Genomic DNA, 16,804 nt, shown 5'->3' with positions numbered 1-16,804 from the left:
TGACGTGGCGGCTCGCCTCACTGCGGGGCTTGGGGAGATTTGCTTCTCCTCTCAGGTGGCCTGTCTCCTTTTGTGAACAAGGCTGGTCTAAGGGAACCTGTCCCAGGGGTCTTTGGAACGAAGAGAAAAGCATAGAGAGAGCTTGAGAACAGAACAGAAACCAGCGTCACCGATTAGCATCGTCCTGTGGGTCCTTCCTTGGTAGAGTCTCCCTCCCGTCGTCTTCGGATGAACGCCTACCCATCCTGCTGGACCCGGCTCACGGGCCATCGCTGACGGTCTCCGCTGTCTCTGCTGCGCCCGAGGAACTGACGGGGCTCCTCCTTCGGTCCTGCAGGGCCCTGGGCACCTAGCCTCGCCCCTGCACAGTTTGGTCCGGGTTTGCTCCTCCCTCTCCTCCATCCCCGGAGTCCCTGCAAGGCGGCAGCCCTGTTCAGTCACCTCACAGCCTCAGCACTCACCTCAGGGCGTGAGGCCGTGTTTGAATCCCAGTCACCTTTTTCCTAATTGAATTCACCCTGTTCTTGCCTCTGTCACCCCAGGCCAGGCCTCTTAATGCACATTGGACCTCTGGTAATTCTGACGGGTCCCTGCCCAAAGCCCTTCAAGGGCAGAGCAGGACTGGAGGACACGGAGTCGGATTTTCATTCCAGTTTGCTAAGGCTGACGTGATGCCCAGCACATTGCTTTCTGGAACGCTTGGCTGCTTCATCTGCGAAATGAAGGCATCACCTCCTCCCACAAGGCTGTAGAAGGAACGCAATGAAAAATAAATGTGAAATGCATCGAGGGCGTTTAGCCAAACCCAAATTTAGCTATTACTACTTCTGTTATCCTTAAGAGGCCGGGCTCATCAGGGGAGAAGGGAAGCATGTCTGAAAAGTCCCTGTCCAGGAATTCAGACTACATCCTGAAGGGCCCCGTGTCCCGGAGCAAGTTTCTCTGTGTGTGCGTGTGTGCGTGTGCGTGTGCGTGTGTGTGTGTGTGTGTGTGTGTTATTCTGTCGCTCTGTCGTGTTCAATTCTTTGAGACCCCATGGACTGTAACCCGCCAGGCTTCTCTGTCCATGGAATTTTCTCAGCAAGAATGCTGAAGTGGGTTGCCATTTCCTCCTCCAGGGGATCTTCCTGACCCAGGGTTCAAACCCACATCTCCTGCGTCTCTTGCGTTGGCAGGCAGATTCTTTAACCACTGAGCCACCAGGGAAGCCACACAAGTTTCTTTATTTACGAAGAGGTGAGCTCTTACCTAGGATCCCATTGCCATCAGAGACTGCATTTCATGTGCCCCTTGGTGAGCCGAATCCGTAAGGCAAAGGGGAAAAGACTCTTTCCCACCCTTAAAATTAAATACAAATATCAGAGAACCTTGGTGCATTCTTCTTCTTTTTTCCCACCATTTATGAAGCTCTTTCCTGCCCATCATAGAATTTGGAGAGGATTTTATGAGAAGAAAGCACAGCCACATCTTAACAGTGATAGTCTCTGGATGGTGGGATTTGGGGTGATTTTAACCTTACTTGTGTTTTCCTAAACCTTCAAAATCTTGCATAGTTTTGGAGCTGAGTAGAAACAATGGTTGCATAACATTGTGAATGCAATAAATGCACTAAATTGTAAAGTGTACAATTTTACGTTATGTGAATTTCACCTCATCCGAAAGATCTCCTGCAATACTACACACGTGATTTCATAGTCATTTACGAAAATGAGGTTTAGGACTTCAAGGCTCAAAGGCACTTCAATCAGCAATCACTCTCCCGCTCCCATGTCCAATCTTAATTCCAGGCGTCCAGCCTGCAGCGCGCTCCTCCGACCACCGGGGGGCTCTGCGGAAGCCTGGCGTCCCCACTCGCGGGAGGGCGCCTGCTCTTGCTCTTGCGCCTTCGGAGCACGTGTGCGCGCGGGGGGCGTGGCCCGCGTGGCCGCCAGGGAGGCCGGACGTCGCCCATTCGGTTGTGTCCCGGGTACCTCCCGCCTGACTGAGTGACTTCATGTCTGACAGACTTCTTGTCTGACTGAACTGCCGCCCCGAGTCCTTGCGAGCCCCCCATCTCCTCGCCCCCCGGCCCCAGCCTTCTTCCGTCCGTCCGGGCGGGTCCCAGACTTCCATCTCCCACCCCGAGCGAGTTCCCGGTCCCGCCTGCTGTCCTCGGGGCCCTCGGTGACCCCGGCCCCATGGCGCTGCAGGCGCTGCAGAGCTCGGGGGTGGCCTTCCGCAAGATCCTGTCTCACTTTCCCGAGGAGCTGAGCCTGGCTTTCGCCTACGGCTCGGGGGTGTACCGCCAGGCGGGGCCCAGCTCAGACCAGAAGGTGAGCCCGGGAGGTCCCTTTGCCTTCGGTCCCTCCCGAGCCCTGGAGCTGCCGGGCCGCTCTGCGCATCCCCGTATCAACTCGCAAAGTCCTGATACAAACCCTACGAAAGGGCTCTTAGCAGAGCGGCAGCGTGAGCTGCGCTTCCAAAGACACGTAGGAGTCCGCTTGGGTCTAAGAGCGGGAGATGCAGTTATGTGCAGGGAAGAGCTGGTGCCGGGACAAGACGGGGAAAAAAAAAAAAAAAATATATATATATATATATATATATATACACATACACATATATACTTGCCAGGTTCTCGTTCAGCGTTCTCAGCCTTGGCTGAACATTGGAGTTTTCTAGAAAGCTTAAAAAAAATACTGATAATCTGGGTTCCAGTTGCGGAGATTTCAGGTTTAATTGGTCTAGGCTTTGGGAATTTAAAAAACTTCCCAGGTGATTCTACTACGCAGCCAAGCTTGAGAATTACGTCTCTGGCTGTAGGAGAAAATACAAAGTGATTCTCCTGACTTTGGAAAGCTGACGGACAGATGGTAGGTAGGGTTCGGGCATTTGCAGGAAGGGAGTTAGCGGGTGAGCAGTATATTTGCTCCGACCAGGCCGTTTCCCAAGTGTCTGTTTAGGGCAAAGCATTGTTACTCTTCAAAGTTGGCGGAGCACCAGAGCGGTGAGGGTAGAGGTTTCCTTATGATTGTAGATTTTTTTTTCCTCTTCTGTTAAATATATGGGGGGAAAAGTTTGCTTCAAGGTGGAGACAAGATTCAAGACATCCAAGAGTGGCCGGCAGTTATTGTCTATTTAGTGAGGCTTTTAATTGGCTTTGACAGAGGCTTTTGAGCCCTTGCTGAATTAAGGTTGGAGGAGCAGGAGTCGAGATAGAGATGTTTTCTGTACGTGCAGCTTGTGTTCTGGACTGGGTTTCTTTAATAAAGGAAGGAAATGGTATGGTGCAGTCTGCACTAGGGCCTCACTAGATTTCCTGGCTGTAATCTTTCAGTTAATCTTTGCCTATTCACTTCCTGCTGAGGCCATCTATACCGTGGCTTGAATTTCCTGGTTCCCACCTATACTAGTACTTAAGTAATGTGTTTATTTTGTATTTTATTGTGCTCGGTCCCTCAGTCTTTTCCAACTCTGCAACTCCATGGACTGTAGCCCATCAGGCTCCTCTGTCCATTGGATTCTCCAGGCAAGAATCCTAGAGTGGGTTGCCATTTCTTCCTCCAGGGGATCTTCTGACCTAGGGATTGAACCCTTGTTCCTGCGTCTCCTGCCTTGGCAGGTGGATTCTTTACCACTGAGCCACCTGCAAAGCCCCCTAATTTAAGTAGTACTTTAATTTGGCAGCATATGAGAAATGATAAATTTGGGGCATATAGGAAATTATAGATTAGGCTATTTTTTCCCTAACATATGTTAACATAAAATTGTTAAAAACGTGTCCACTCAAAATCTTAACTATCACCACTAGTTTTTAGGAAACTCAGAGTATCCTGATTCTATAGTCATCTCTTCATTTTCCTGTGAAGATTTTCCTTTGAGCAGACCTGGAATTCTCTCTAAGAAAAGGTCTTTCCTTTTCCCTCACCCTCGTTGCCTGCAAGTTCACAAGTAGATTCCAGCACCTGAGTCTGTCCCAGCTGAGTCCCTGCCTCGGTGCCCTGGTTACTGGCAGGCAGCCTCGTGTGTGGTGGTGCATCCTTTGTCTGACCTCCCTTTCTGCTGCAGGAGCATTTCTTACCACGGCAGCCAGTCTCCCTCTTTGGACCATCTGCCACCACTCTATACCTGCATCCCATCCAGCCCTACCGACCTAGACACAGCTCCCAGAACATGCCCAGCTCTCGTCTCCTCCACAAGAGCATTTTCATCCAACAGGACTCCCCTGACCCCATTCCTCAGGCCTTGCCTAACACTTCACCAAATCTGCTTAACTTGTGCATTCTTGAAGACTCAGACTTACCAGAGTCTTGAAGAGTGTCGTCTCATAGGAAAATTCCTCCTTCCTCTGTGACCCCATTCTGAGTGAAATTCCCCTAGGAAGTCCTTTCGCTAATAATCTGTCTTTTCTCCCCAGTTGACTTTGAGCTCTTTACCTCTATCTCAGGACCCATCAGAGCTCATCGTAGATGATCAGGGAGAGGTTGGCTAATGGGTGAAGTTAAGATAACTTATTTCCCTTTGCATAATGCTTTATAGAGCTTGTCCACATGGTGTTATCTGATCTGAAAGAAAAGTGGAGCACATTTAACTATTTAGGTGGAAGACAGTGTAGCAAAGTGGTCTAGCCCAGAATTTGGAACCAGACTGTGTCTGTCATTCATTAACCGTGTGTCCTTGGGCAGGGAGCTTACTCTGTGCCATGGTTTCCTTTCCTGTAGAAATGGGATAATAATGGTATCTACCTTGTAGGATTGTTTTGAGGATAAAAAGAGTTACTGTATGTATAATACAGAAAGTGTTTAAAAGAAGGCTGAAACATTACTTCATTAACCATTACTGTTCTTAACGTGAGTTGGCAAAAAGCAAAGCTCAGCTCGGTTCCACAGGTTTGCTTAAGTTTCTGACCCTGGGTCTGCTGTTAATCAAAGCTACATTGAGTTAGAGCTGTCCGCTCTGTCTCGGTGTCTTTCTAGGAGTTAAAACTAAAATCCGTCTCTTTTCTTCACCTCCCAGAATGCAATGCTGGACTTCGTGTTCACAGTCGATGACCCCGTTGCGTGGCATTCAAAGAACCTGAAGAGAAACTGGAACCACTACTCTTTCCTAAAAGTGCTGGGGCCCAGGATTATCACTGCTGTCCAGAATAACTACGGCGCCGGCGTTTACTACAACACTTTGATCACATGTGATGGGAGGGTGAGTGACTTCGGGCCTCTGTCTTAACTTGGGTGGATATTAACCTTTGTTCTTAGAATCCCAGCTAAATATGTGTGTTCTTACAGTCAGGAAATGTTCACGCTTTTGCTGGATGAAGGTGGTGGATGTCACTTTTTTTTTTTTTTGCCTTTGGCCGAATGTTTTTTGGCTGGGAAAGATTGAGGGCAGGAGGAGAGGTGGGCGGCAGAGGATGAGATGGTTAGATAGCATCATTGATTTGACAGACATGAGTTTGACTCTGGGAGATGAGTTTTGACTCCACAAGGTGGTGAAGGACAGGGAAGCCTGATGTGCATGGGGTCACAAAGAATCGGACACAGAGACTGAACAACAGCAGCTGTTTCTTGGTGTCAAGTTTTAGTGCCTCAGCAGCACCCGAGTGCCTGTCGGGCGAACAGGTGGTGGGCCCACCCCCAGAGTTCCTGACTCAGAAGGTCTGGGATAGGGTTTGAGGATTTGCAGTTCTCCCTCACTGAGAGGTAATTGTCCTGTAACGCTGTGCTGGTTGTAGGTGTGTGGCGTAATGACTGATCTTACTGCGGGTTGATGACCACGTAAAGTCTAGTTAACACCCATCACCATACATAGTCGGTTTTCTTTTTCTGGCGATGAGAACTTTTAAGGTTTACTCTCTCAGCGGCAAGGGTTTGCATTTCTTTTTTAAAATTTTATTTATTTTTAATTGGAGGATAATTGCTTTGCACTACTGTGTTGGTTTTTGCCATACATCAGCATGAATTAGCCGTGGGTATTACATATGTCCTCTCCATCTTGAACATACCGCCACCCCATCCCACCCCTCTGAGCTACTGCCGAGCGTCAGGTGAGCTCTCTGTGTTGTATAGCAACTCCCCACTAGCTATCTCTTGGACACATGGTGGTGTGTATTTCAGTGCTTCTCTCTCAGTTTTTCCCACCTTCTCCTGCCCTCTGGATTTGCATTTCTAACAGGCTTTCAAATGATGCTGATGCTGCCCGTCTAGAACACACCTTGAGAACCACTGGTTTGGTCAGTGGGAGGGATGGGCAGACCCATTATGGATCAGGGTGGAAATTAATCTTATCTGTACAGAGAGGCACACACTCCCAGGGAGAAGTTGGAAGTGAAGAGGGGATCATAGGTAGTTGGAAGACTGTGGTGCCCAGTGGGAGGAACCCCTCGGTGCCATCGGTGGAGCTGAATTTGATGATGGGTGTTGGAGGGCAGATGAGCACCCCGGATCCTGGCGGAGGGTTGTCTGACTGCGGGGACCCTGCCCAGTAGTCATTCCGATGAGGAGTCCAGGCTCTAAGAGGACAGCCGGGAACTTAGCATGACCTCAGTGTGAGAGGACCAGTGGGAGCTGAGTCAGGGGCCTCCTAGAGTCAGCTAGGTGAAGGGTGACTGCCACGCCAACGCTGCGCCAGGCTCCTGATGGCTCAGGGCAGACGAGTCACCTGGGGATCTGTGATGCTGATGCTCCTGGGTGGTGGACCACACTTTGAAAGGCAGGAGGCTGGAGTACCGACTTGAGAAGGATTTTGCAGGCCTCTCTGAGTGAGGCAGGGATGAGCGCTGTGGTTGGTGATGTCTGCATCGCCTTTGGGCCGGGCGTTTACTTTTCTGGTTGCCGTCAGGTCCTGCCTCCCAGCTGTTAGGCGCCTGGGGCAAGAAGGGCTCTACGGTGCAGTGGCCGGAGTGGAGGGAAGGCGGTCACTCAGCCCAGCCCCGCACATCCACGCTAGTCATGGAGCTCGGAGCTCTATGCTTTCTCCAGTATTAATGTTATCCTGAGCCGACCTCTAATTAGTAGTTTCAAACAGTATTAAAGCTCCAGTAACAAAATGTTTGGGCATAATTGTGTGCCAAAGGGACTGTACTTTTTAATGGAAATTCTTTAGCTACTTTTTAGATATTTGTAGCCTGCGAAGGCTGCTTGCATACTGAAGTTCAGTGAAGTGAGTCTGAGAAGATAACTGTTGGAGCAAATGGGATTTTGTAACCGGGAACAACTGCATTCAGAGTTTTGTATAAGTTATTACTGAAATGAGCTTGACTGTAGTTCCATGTGTTTAGGGCTGATAAAGAGGTTTTATGTTTGCATGTTGCATTGTAATTACAGAGGTGTTTAAAGTAGTCAACCGTGAAAGAGAAATTCACCGTGTGAAGGATGTCAGTAAAAACTTTGAGGAAAATTTCTCATTCTCTGCGATGAAACAACACTGGACCCAGACTGAAATTCAGGGACCTGGTTTGGCTCTGCTCCGCCAGGTGCCACCTCAGGCACATCGTTTATTGTCTCTGAGCGTCAGGTTTCTTATTTCTCACATGAGGAGCGTGAACTGCCGCGTGTCTCTCAGGACCAGTGTTTTTATTGATATTTCCAGTCCATTGAGGACCAAGATTAGACAGCCTAGAGAGCCATTCTGCCTCTGACATCACAAGTGCCAGAGTTAAAACCGTGGTCATCGCACCATGAATACCTCAGGCAACAGACAGTCTTGGAAACTAATTGCAAAAGATTTCGTGGAGATGTGTTTTTACAAGGTAGGTGGTTTTTTGAGTGGCTTTGGAAATCAAGCTTCTGCCCTGGTCAGAAATTTAGTTCTTTATATTTTGCACTTGCACAAGGGTCCATATGGCATTTTGCTCTTTCTCACGCACGACTCTTTTCTTTTCCAGCTTATCAAATACGGAGTTATTAGCACCAGTGTTTTGATCGAAGATCTCCTCAACTGGAATAACTTATATATTGCTGGTCGACTCCAAAAACCGGTGAGTGAGTGTTCTGTTAGGACTGTCTCTCCTCTCCAAACCTGACCTTACTTTGACCTTTGTGATTGCATTGGCATAGAAATGAGCTTCAGACTCCTTTTCCTGCGAACAGAATTTGTTGCCAAACAGTATCCAGGTATTACACTGTTGCTTCCCTCTCTCTCAAGATTCTCCAGGTGTTTGAATGGACGAGACTCAGAGTCAGTCCGTTCGAGTCTGGAGGATGACAGGGGAGGCGCCCAGGCCGCAGTAGAGCCTCTATCAGCAGACCACCCCCCCACCTCCCACCCCCAGATCACCGTTTCTTCTAGAATGCCAGTGCCACAGGGCACTGCTTGTCCACCAGTTTGTCCCGTCAGTGCCTGGGATCCCGTCTCCGCGGCCTCCTTGTTTGGGAGGTTGTTGGAGGAGGCTACAACGGGAAGGTTTTCCCCCGGGCTTCACTAGAAGTGAAAGCCAACAGCAGTGCGGAGGACCTGGACTTCCGACACGCATTCACAAATACCAGGCTGCTGCTTTTTTGCAGACGTATAGTCTGTATCTGAGAAGGATATCTTCATAGTTTAAGATCTAGATGAAGTTGTCACAATTGCTGATCTCCCAACAAGGATTAATTTTTATTGAACTGTCAAAGGGTCTTCAGCCCCAAAGAGGGTTCACAGTGTTCTCAGACACCTCTCATAGGTGACTTTGCTGCTCCTTCTTTGTCAGCTATGGCAAGAGATTAGAGAGTTTTATATAATCTTAGCTCACTTGGTTGTGTGATAAAATCTCTACTGATATGTGTGGGAGGACCAGATTCTCTTTCCTTGAATTTAGGCTGAAAATTTAACAGTGTAGCTCATTTGATTAGGGCGATAGTTACATGGATACAGTGTGCCACACTCAGTTGCTCAGTCACGTCCAGCTCTGTGTGACCCCACAGACTATAGCCCACCAGGCTCCCCTGTCCGTGGAGTTTTTCAGGCAAGAATACTGGAGTGGGTTGCCATTTCCTGCTCGTAGGGATCTTCCCAGCCCAGGGATCGAACCTGTGTCCATCAGCAGGTGGGTTCTTTACCACTGTGCCATCTGGGAAGCCCCCATACTACACTTGATCTTAGCCAAAAAGTGTGGGTACATCTATACGTAAAAATCTGCCAAGCTGTGCTGGGTAGATTACTTTGCTTTACTGTATATAGTTTTACTTAAGTAAAAGCTTGTTTTACATCCAGAAACAATGTATGGGTTCATGGTTAGTCACTTCAGTCGTGTCTAGCTCTGTGTGACCCTATGTACTATACCCTGCCAGGCTCCTCTGTCCATGGGAATCTCCAGGCAGGAATACTGGAGTGGGTTACCATGCCCTCCTCATAATTGAGGAAATAAATGTAATTGGATATTTGTAAATATTCCTTTTCTTTCCAAGTTTCTTTTTAAATACACAAAATATGTACTTGATAGGAAGATGAATGAATGTGGAATTAGAATCCTTGGGTCTTACTCATTCCTGCTGCTTATTCACTGTTTATGTGACGTTAGGCAGCTTGTTTTATACTTCTCTGTGCTCAGTTGTGTCCAGCCCCCAGGACCGTACCCTACCAGGCTCCTCTGTCCATGGATTTTCCCAGGCCAGAATACAGAAGTGGGTCGCCATTTCCTTCTCCAGGGTATCTTCCCGACCCAGAGACTGAGCTCTCTGCATCTCTTGCGTCTCCTGCGTTGGCAGGCTGATGACCGCTAGTGCCATGCAGAATGGAATAGCAGTCCTTGCCCTGGCTTCTTCACAAAGGTGGTGAAAAGTGGGAGCAGGATGCCAATACTGGAAAGAACACAGGTGTTTTCAAGTCAGACAGTTCCAGCTCTGACACCCCCTAGCCGTGTAAACTGGCACGAGGGACTTAATCTGCCTGGGCCTTGGGCCTCCCTCACCTGTGGCTGAGAGTGATGACACTGACCTCAAAAGGCATTTGAGAAATGCCTGGATCTAAGATGCCTGGCACCTAGCAGACATTGAGGAAACCATCTCTCCCTTCTTTGTGTCTTCACCTGTCTCAGTTATTTTGAGATAAAATGAGGTGTTGAATATGAAAATGTATTCTCTGTACTATGTTTTGTTCTTGTAATATTTCAAGTTTTTTTTTTTTTTTAAAACAATCTATCCAGCACAGCTTGGCATTGTTGTTATTGTTCAGTCACTAAATCACATCCAACTCTTCGCAACCCCATGAACTGCGGCATGCCAGGCTTCCCTGTCCTTCACTCTCTCTCAGAGTTTGCTCAAACTCCTGTCTGTTGAGTCGGTGATGTCATGTGACCATCTTGTCCTCTGTTGTCCCCTTCTCTTCTTGCCCTCCATCTTTCCTATCATCAGGGTCTTTTCCAGTGAGTTGGCTCTTCACATCAGGTGGCCAAAATATTGGAGCTGCAGCTTCAGCCTCAGTCCTTACAGTGAATATTCAGGGTTGATTTCCTTTAGGAGTGACTGGTTTGATCTCCTTGCAGCTCAAGTGTCTCTCAAGAGTCTTCTCCAACACCACAGTTCAAAAGCATCAATTCTTCAGTGCTCAGCCTACTTGATGATCCAACTCTCACATCCATACACGACTACTGGAAAAAACCATAGCTTTGACTAGACGGACCTTTGTCAGCAAAGTAACATCTCTGCTTTTTAATATGCTGTCTAGGTTTGTCACAGCTTTTCTTCCAAGGAGCAAGCATCTTAATTTCATGGCTGCAGTCACCATCTGCAGTGATTTTGGAGCCCAAGAAAATAAAGTCTGTTACTGTTTCTACTTTTTCCCCATCTATTTGCTATGAAGTGATGGGACCGGATGCTCTGATCTTAGTTTTTTGAGTGTTGAGTTTTAAGCCAGTTTTTATCACTCTCCTCTTTCACCCCGATCAAGAGACTCTTTAGTTACTCTTCACTTTCTGCCAGTAAAGTGGTATCTTCTGCATATCTGAGGTTTGTGATATTTCTTCCTGAAATCTTGATTCCAGCTATGATTCATCCAGCCCAGCATTTCACATGATGTACTCTGCATATAAGTTAAATAAGCAGGGTGATAATATACAGCCTTGAAGTACTTCTTTCCCTATTTGGAACCAGTCCGTTGTTCCATGTCTGGTTCTAACTGTTGCTTATTGTCCTGCATAGAGGTTTCTCAGGAGACGGTAAGGTGGTCTGGTATTCCCATCTCTTTAAGAATTTCCCACAGTTTGTCGTGATCCACACAGTCTAAGGCTTTAGTGTAGTCAATGAAGCAGAAGTGGATATTTTTTTGAATTCCCTTGCTTTTTCTATGATCCAACAGATGTTGGCAACTTGATCTCTGGTTCCTCAGCCTTTTCTAAACCCAGCTTGTACAAATAGACTGCAGAAAACAGATGTGCCATGAAATCTCAGAATGTAAGCACTGGAAATGATCTCAGATTTCATCTAAATATCACGTATTCTGATAAAATAAAAACATCAGTTCAAAGCAACACTCAGATACACTCAGGTCATTTAAAACTGCATTTCTCAGCTTACTTGGAGAAGACAGTGTTCTTGATAACAGTGATAGTCCCTCAGGCTTCTTGGGCTTTCCAGGTGGCTGCTGCTGCTAAGTCACTTCAGTCATGTTCGACTCTGTGCGACCCCATAGATGGCAGCCCACAAGGCTCTGCCGTCCCTGGGATTCTCCAGGCAAGAACACTGGAGTGGGTTGCCATTTCCTTCTCCAATGCATGAAAGTGAAAAGTGAAAGTGAAGTCGCTCAGTCGTGTCTGACTCTTTGCGACTCCAAGGACTGCAGCCTACCAGGCTTCTCCGTCCATGGGATTGTAAAGAACCCGCCTCCCAAAGCAGGAGACATAAGAGACGCGGATTTGAACCCTGGGTTGGGAACATCCCCCGGAGGAGGGCATGGCGACTCACTCCAGTATTCTTGCCTGGAGAATACCATGGGCAGAGGAGCCTGGCAGGCTACAGTCCATGGGGTTGCAAAGAGTCGGATGTGACTGAAGTGACTTAGCACATGTGCACAGGCTTATTAAGAAGCTTCTCAGTTAAGTTCAGTTGCTCAGTCGTGTCCGATTCTTTGCAACCCCATGGACTGCAGCACGCCAGCCTTCCCTGTCCATTACCAACTCCTGGAGTTTGCTCAAACTCATGTCCATTGAGTCAGTGATGCCATCCAACCATCATCCTCTGTCGTCCCCTTCTCCTCCTGCCTTCAATCTTTCCTAGCATCAGGAAAGAAGCTTCTAGCACAAGAAAATTAAGCTATCTTAAGAACCAATTGAGGTTTTGAACATAACATATGAAATTAAAGATTAAAAATCATAAATGGATAAATCAACTCTTCCACCTACACCTGCCTCCAGTTTCTCTTTTCTGCAGAAGTAAATCACTGTTAAATGGAGAATTCTTAGGATAACTATCTTTAAACTATTTTTACCCCTGAAAGTGTTAGTCGCTCAGTCATGTCCAACTCTTTGCAACCCTATGGTCAGTAGCCTGCCAGGCTCCTCTGTTCATGGAATTCTCCATGCAAGAATACTGTAGCGGATAGTCATTTCCTTCTCCAGGAGATCTTCCCAGCCCAGGGATTGAATCTGGGACTCTTGCAGGCAGCTTCTTTACTGTCTGAGCCAAAGACAGATTTTTTTTTTTTTTTACCTCTAGGTGGCAGCAAATATTAACCAAAGGAACAAATCTGATACAAAGAAAGAGTTGAAAGCCTTTGGATGAAAATAATGGGTGAATGAATATCTTAAGAAAGAATTGTGAGAATGAGTGTAGATTTTTTGTTTTCATGTGTCTTAAAAGGAATTACAGTAAATTATGTTGTCTGAAGCTCTAAAATTATCCTCCATGTTACAAATGGAATAGGATTTGTCAATCACTAGCAGTTTAAGTCTTTAAAAGGAATATGCAAAGGGCATATGGAAACTCGTCTGTGCTTCTCATATGGCTTTGCTGTGAACCTAAACCTACTTTAAAAGATAAAGTTTATTATTAAGAAAATAGGAAAGAATATAGAGGAGTACTTTGCTTAAAAAGATGGACATTTCTGGAAAAAATTGAGTACAAGTTGCATTTCTATTATGCTTTATGGTTACCTTCCCGCATCATTGAGGAGACGGCCCGGTCTTACTTCTGGTGCAACTGCAAGTTTGCATTATCGACCAAGCCATTTTCCAAGTCGAGAAACACGTAAAGTATTTAATAGAATCTCGTTGTAGCCAGTCTTTAGGCCAAAGAAGTCTCAAGTTATATTAGTATTTATTCCTCTAGTTTATTTAATGTAAGTTGAATTTTTGTATTTCATGTTTTTTTTTTAGTGTGTGGATAATTTGGCGTAAATATTTAAAGCAGTCACATTTACGAACAATGGTATTTTGCCACCTTGTTAAGGGAATTTTAATTTATTTTAATGTATTCATTTCAATATATTTTTTTCTTTTATTTGCTAGTCATATAGCTTTTTTTTAATAATAACTTTATTGAGATATAATCACACATACTTCAACCCTTTAAAAAAGTGTATGACTCAGTGGTTTTTTTAGTATATTCACAATTTGCAAGCGTCACCATATTGTAACTTCATTGACTTACTTCTTTGTAGTAGAAAACCTCCCCCAGTGGTAGAAAGGGTCCCTGAATGAGATTTGGAAGGCCTGGCTCACTAGTCTTGGCTCTGCCTGGCTGAGAGCAAATCTTTGAGCCTCTAGCCTTTGAAAGGAAAGATTGAGCCATTCATTTACTTATTCAAAAGACGACTAAGTTTTTTCTCTGTGTATGCCAGAAGAATAAAAAAAAAAAGACAACCACATTTCCAGTTTCAAGCGCCTACAGTCCAGTAGGTAGATAATAAGGTTTTTTTTTTTTAATCTAGCTCAAATGTCTACTGTTTCTTTTTGGTCCTTAAGCAAGTCCATTTAGAAAAATCGGCCTTTCTGTTCATTTGGAACGGAAAACTGCTATGGGACGTGTCATTGGATTAATGGTCGAGTGTTTGAATGGGGGGCGGTGAGGGCTGTGTTCTCTGTGACTATAACTTCACTCTTTGCAATTCAAGCTCGTCTCCATGTGACTATTGTAGAGGAGACCATGTGTGACTCTGTCCTTTTTTCTGTCTTGAAAGGTACTCACAAATCTCTCCAGTTGGGCTTTTGCAAGTCCCTTCGAGTGTTGGGCCTCCTCTCTCTCCAGTGAGGATATTCCCCTTGGCAGTAGAGCTGACGCTCGATCTGTGGTTCAGGTCGGGGCTTTCCCAGTAAGATACAGACAGCTATTCACAGGTCTGAGGGCCTCCCTTTTCTTCCGGGGCCGCCCTGGCAGTGTCCCAAGAGCTCACTGGCTTTTCACTCTAGACGGCAAGGAACAGTGCTGCCAAGACAAGTTCCTGGTTCGCCTTCCTCTGGAGAACCAGAGGAGCAGAGTCTCCTGAACTCACGTTTTTCCTTTGAGTTAGGATGCTTTTATCTTCATTCTCTTAACCTTAAGTAACAAACAGACTGCCTTTTAAAAAAGAAACACCTAAGTAGAAGCTTTCTTAGAGAACAGGAGTATTTTTCATCAAATAGGAAAAATTTTCCCAAACTTACTCTTTCCTTTGCAACTTTGATTTGTTAGTATCTCAAAATAGCTTCTATTTTCATTGAGTTTCTGTGAAAGTTCACCTCCCCACCCCCCTGCAAAAAAAAAAAAAGAGGGTGAAGAATTATTGAGCAGGACCTGGTGAATGAGGATGAAGAATAGGAAATGATAAAGAGGCTTCACAGGCTCTCTGGACAGGTCCTGGTCTGGGGTGCCGCCTGTTCCTCAAGGGGAGCTCTTTTAACCCTCTGGGTCTCCGTTTCCCCATTAGTGAGATGAGGAGGCTGCCCTCCTAGATCCCCAATTCCATACGGAGTGTAAGGCTTGGGAAAGTTATTCTAGGACTAGGCAGAGGAGTTATTGTAGGACTTTCAATTTTGTCTTAATCATCTTCCAGGATTAAAAGTTAAGCAGGACAGAATGCGTGAATAAAATGTCTGAATACTCAGAGCTGGCTTTGCCAAGTACAAGGGTGTTACCCTGGTCTTTGCCATCAGCTCATTATGCAACCCTGGGCAGGCCATGCTCTTGGACTGCTCCTTGCTTTGACTTTCTGCAGATGTTTGTGGTAATTCCAAACTCACTGAAGTGCTCCAAGGCTTAATTCAGGGCCATTAAGTCCTTGTAATTATGAGGAAGGAGGAGGCAATATGGAATTAAGTAGCTTACATACCATATGAAGCTTTGTATGTTGTAAATATTCCATTTAAAAAAGGGACAAAAGGTAAACGGTAGAATTCAGGTTCTTCAGTTCAGTAGCTCAGTCGTGTCCGACTCTGCATCCCATGGACTGCAGCCCACCAGGCTTCCCTGTCCATCACTGACTCCCAGAGCTTGCTCAAACTTGTGTCCATCGAGTTGGTGATGCCATCCAACCATCTCATCCTCTGTTGTCCCTTTCTCCTCCTACCTTCAATCTTTCTTCAATCAGGTTCTTAAGCCTGATTTATAAAATAATTGTTTTCTAATACTGCTCTTCACAATTAATGAAAAAACAGAGAAGAACCTGTACTTTGGGATGTACATCATTCCCATCTTTCCTTGCTATCTGCTGCTGCGTCGCTTCAGTCGTGTCCGACTCTGTGCGACCCCGTAGACGGCAGCCCACCAGGCTCCCCCGTCCCTGGGATTCTCCAGGCAGGAACACTGGAGTGGGTTGCCATTGCCTTCTCCAATGCATGAAAGTGAAAAGTGAAAGTGAAGTCGCTCAGTCGTGTCCAACTCTTAGCGACCCCATGGACTGCAGCCTACCAGGCTCCTCCATCCATGGGATTCTCCAGGCAAGAGTACTGGAGTGGGGTGCCATCGCCTTGCTATCTAATACACTTTTAATTTGGAGTTTGTCATACTGTTTGTGTCTTTTACGTGTCGTCTGAATTTTGCCAGAAATGATCTGTGTTTGATAAATGAAAGGCAGTCTAAACCCTACTTTCTGGAACACGAGGAGAGTTTGCTTACAGCACTAAAGGATCAGAGACGGCAGCTGCGTTTCAGATACGTGAGTGTCCTCAGGAGGGATTTCTAGACCCACTGCTTGCTTAGAAAGTCAGTCAGAAGCAGCATGATGGTCCACAATCGTGTCGGGAGTGCACACTGGCACAGTCGCTACAGAGAGCAACGTGGCAGTTCTGGTTCTAAGCTCGTGCCTTAGAGCAGTGCTGTTCACACGCGGCCCCTGGAGCAGCATCAGCGTCACCTGGGAACCTGGCAGAAATGTACCCCGGCCTGCCGAGTCAGAGTCTCTGGGGATGGGCCTAATACTGGGTGTTTGAACAGGCCCTGCAGGAGACTCTGATCTCCTAAAGGTGAGAAGCCCCGGCTCAGAGAAGCGCATGCGCTGTGCACCAGGAGACACACAGGGAAGCTCCCTTCAGCTGCGGGCTCAGCTGCGGGCTCTCACTGAATCTTCCCCGCAAGCTCGTAAGCCTGTCAGGTACGAACCCCGTCACAGAGGCAATGAGAGACAGGGCGTGAGCACATGCTGGTGACCGCAGTGCCGTCTTCACGACCAGTCAGACACACTGGAGCAGTTTGTATCTCGATGGGAGGGGAGCACAGACAGCAGTTTCTTCTAGCTGGTTTTCTTTCCTTTTTCCTTACTTAGGTTCAGATCAGTTCAAAATAGAGCATGGCCTGATAAGAACAGAGATGAGTTCTGAATAAAGAAGTAAAATGCCTTTGTCTACCATAAAATTAAATGAAGAACAAAGAGATTAAAAAATAAAATTCTCAATTTCTCAAAGGTCATTTATTCCATTTTGTACTAACTTTTTCAAAACTCGTGG

At 46.5% G+C, this 16,804-nt stretch overlaps 1 protein-coding gene across 2 annotated transcripts in view; it reads left to right on the top strand.

Annotated features, from left to right (window-relative positions):
- Positions 1 to 1,908: 1,908 nt before the first annotated feature.
- Positions 1,909 to 16,804, top strand: part of TAMM41 (TAM41 mitochondrial translocator assembly and maintenance homolog) — a 52,442-nt gene continuing 37,546 nt past the window's right edge. For both annotated transcript variants that reach the window (XM_019985031.2, XM_019985030.2), the window contains exons 1-3: positions 1,909 to 2,312; positions 4,993 to 5,175; positions 7,859 to 7,951. In XM_019985031.2, the coding sequence (XP_019840590.1) occupies positions 2,178 to 2,312; positions 4,993 to 5,175; positions 7,859 to 7,951 (411 nt within the window). In that variant the 5' untranslated portion in view covers positions 1,909 to 2,177. The remainder of the gene's footprint in view (positions 2,313 to 4,992; positions 5,176 to 7,858; positions 7,952 to 16,804) is intronic.

This window comes from Bos indicus, chromosome 22, assembly GCF_029378745.1.
Source record: "Bos indicus isolate NIAB-ARS_2022 breed Sahiwal x Tharparkar chromosome 22, NIAB-ARS_B.indTharparkar_mat_pri_1.0, whole genome shotgun sequence".
Lineage (NCBI taxonomy): Eukaryota > Metazoa > Chordata > Mammalia > Artiodactyla > Bovidae > Bos > Bos indicus.
Note: the sequence above shows the minus strand (reverse complement) of the source record. Positions and strands in the feature narration are given on the sequence as shown.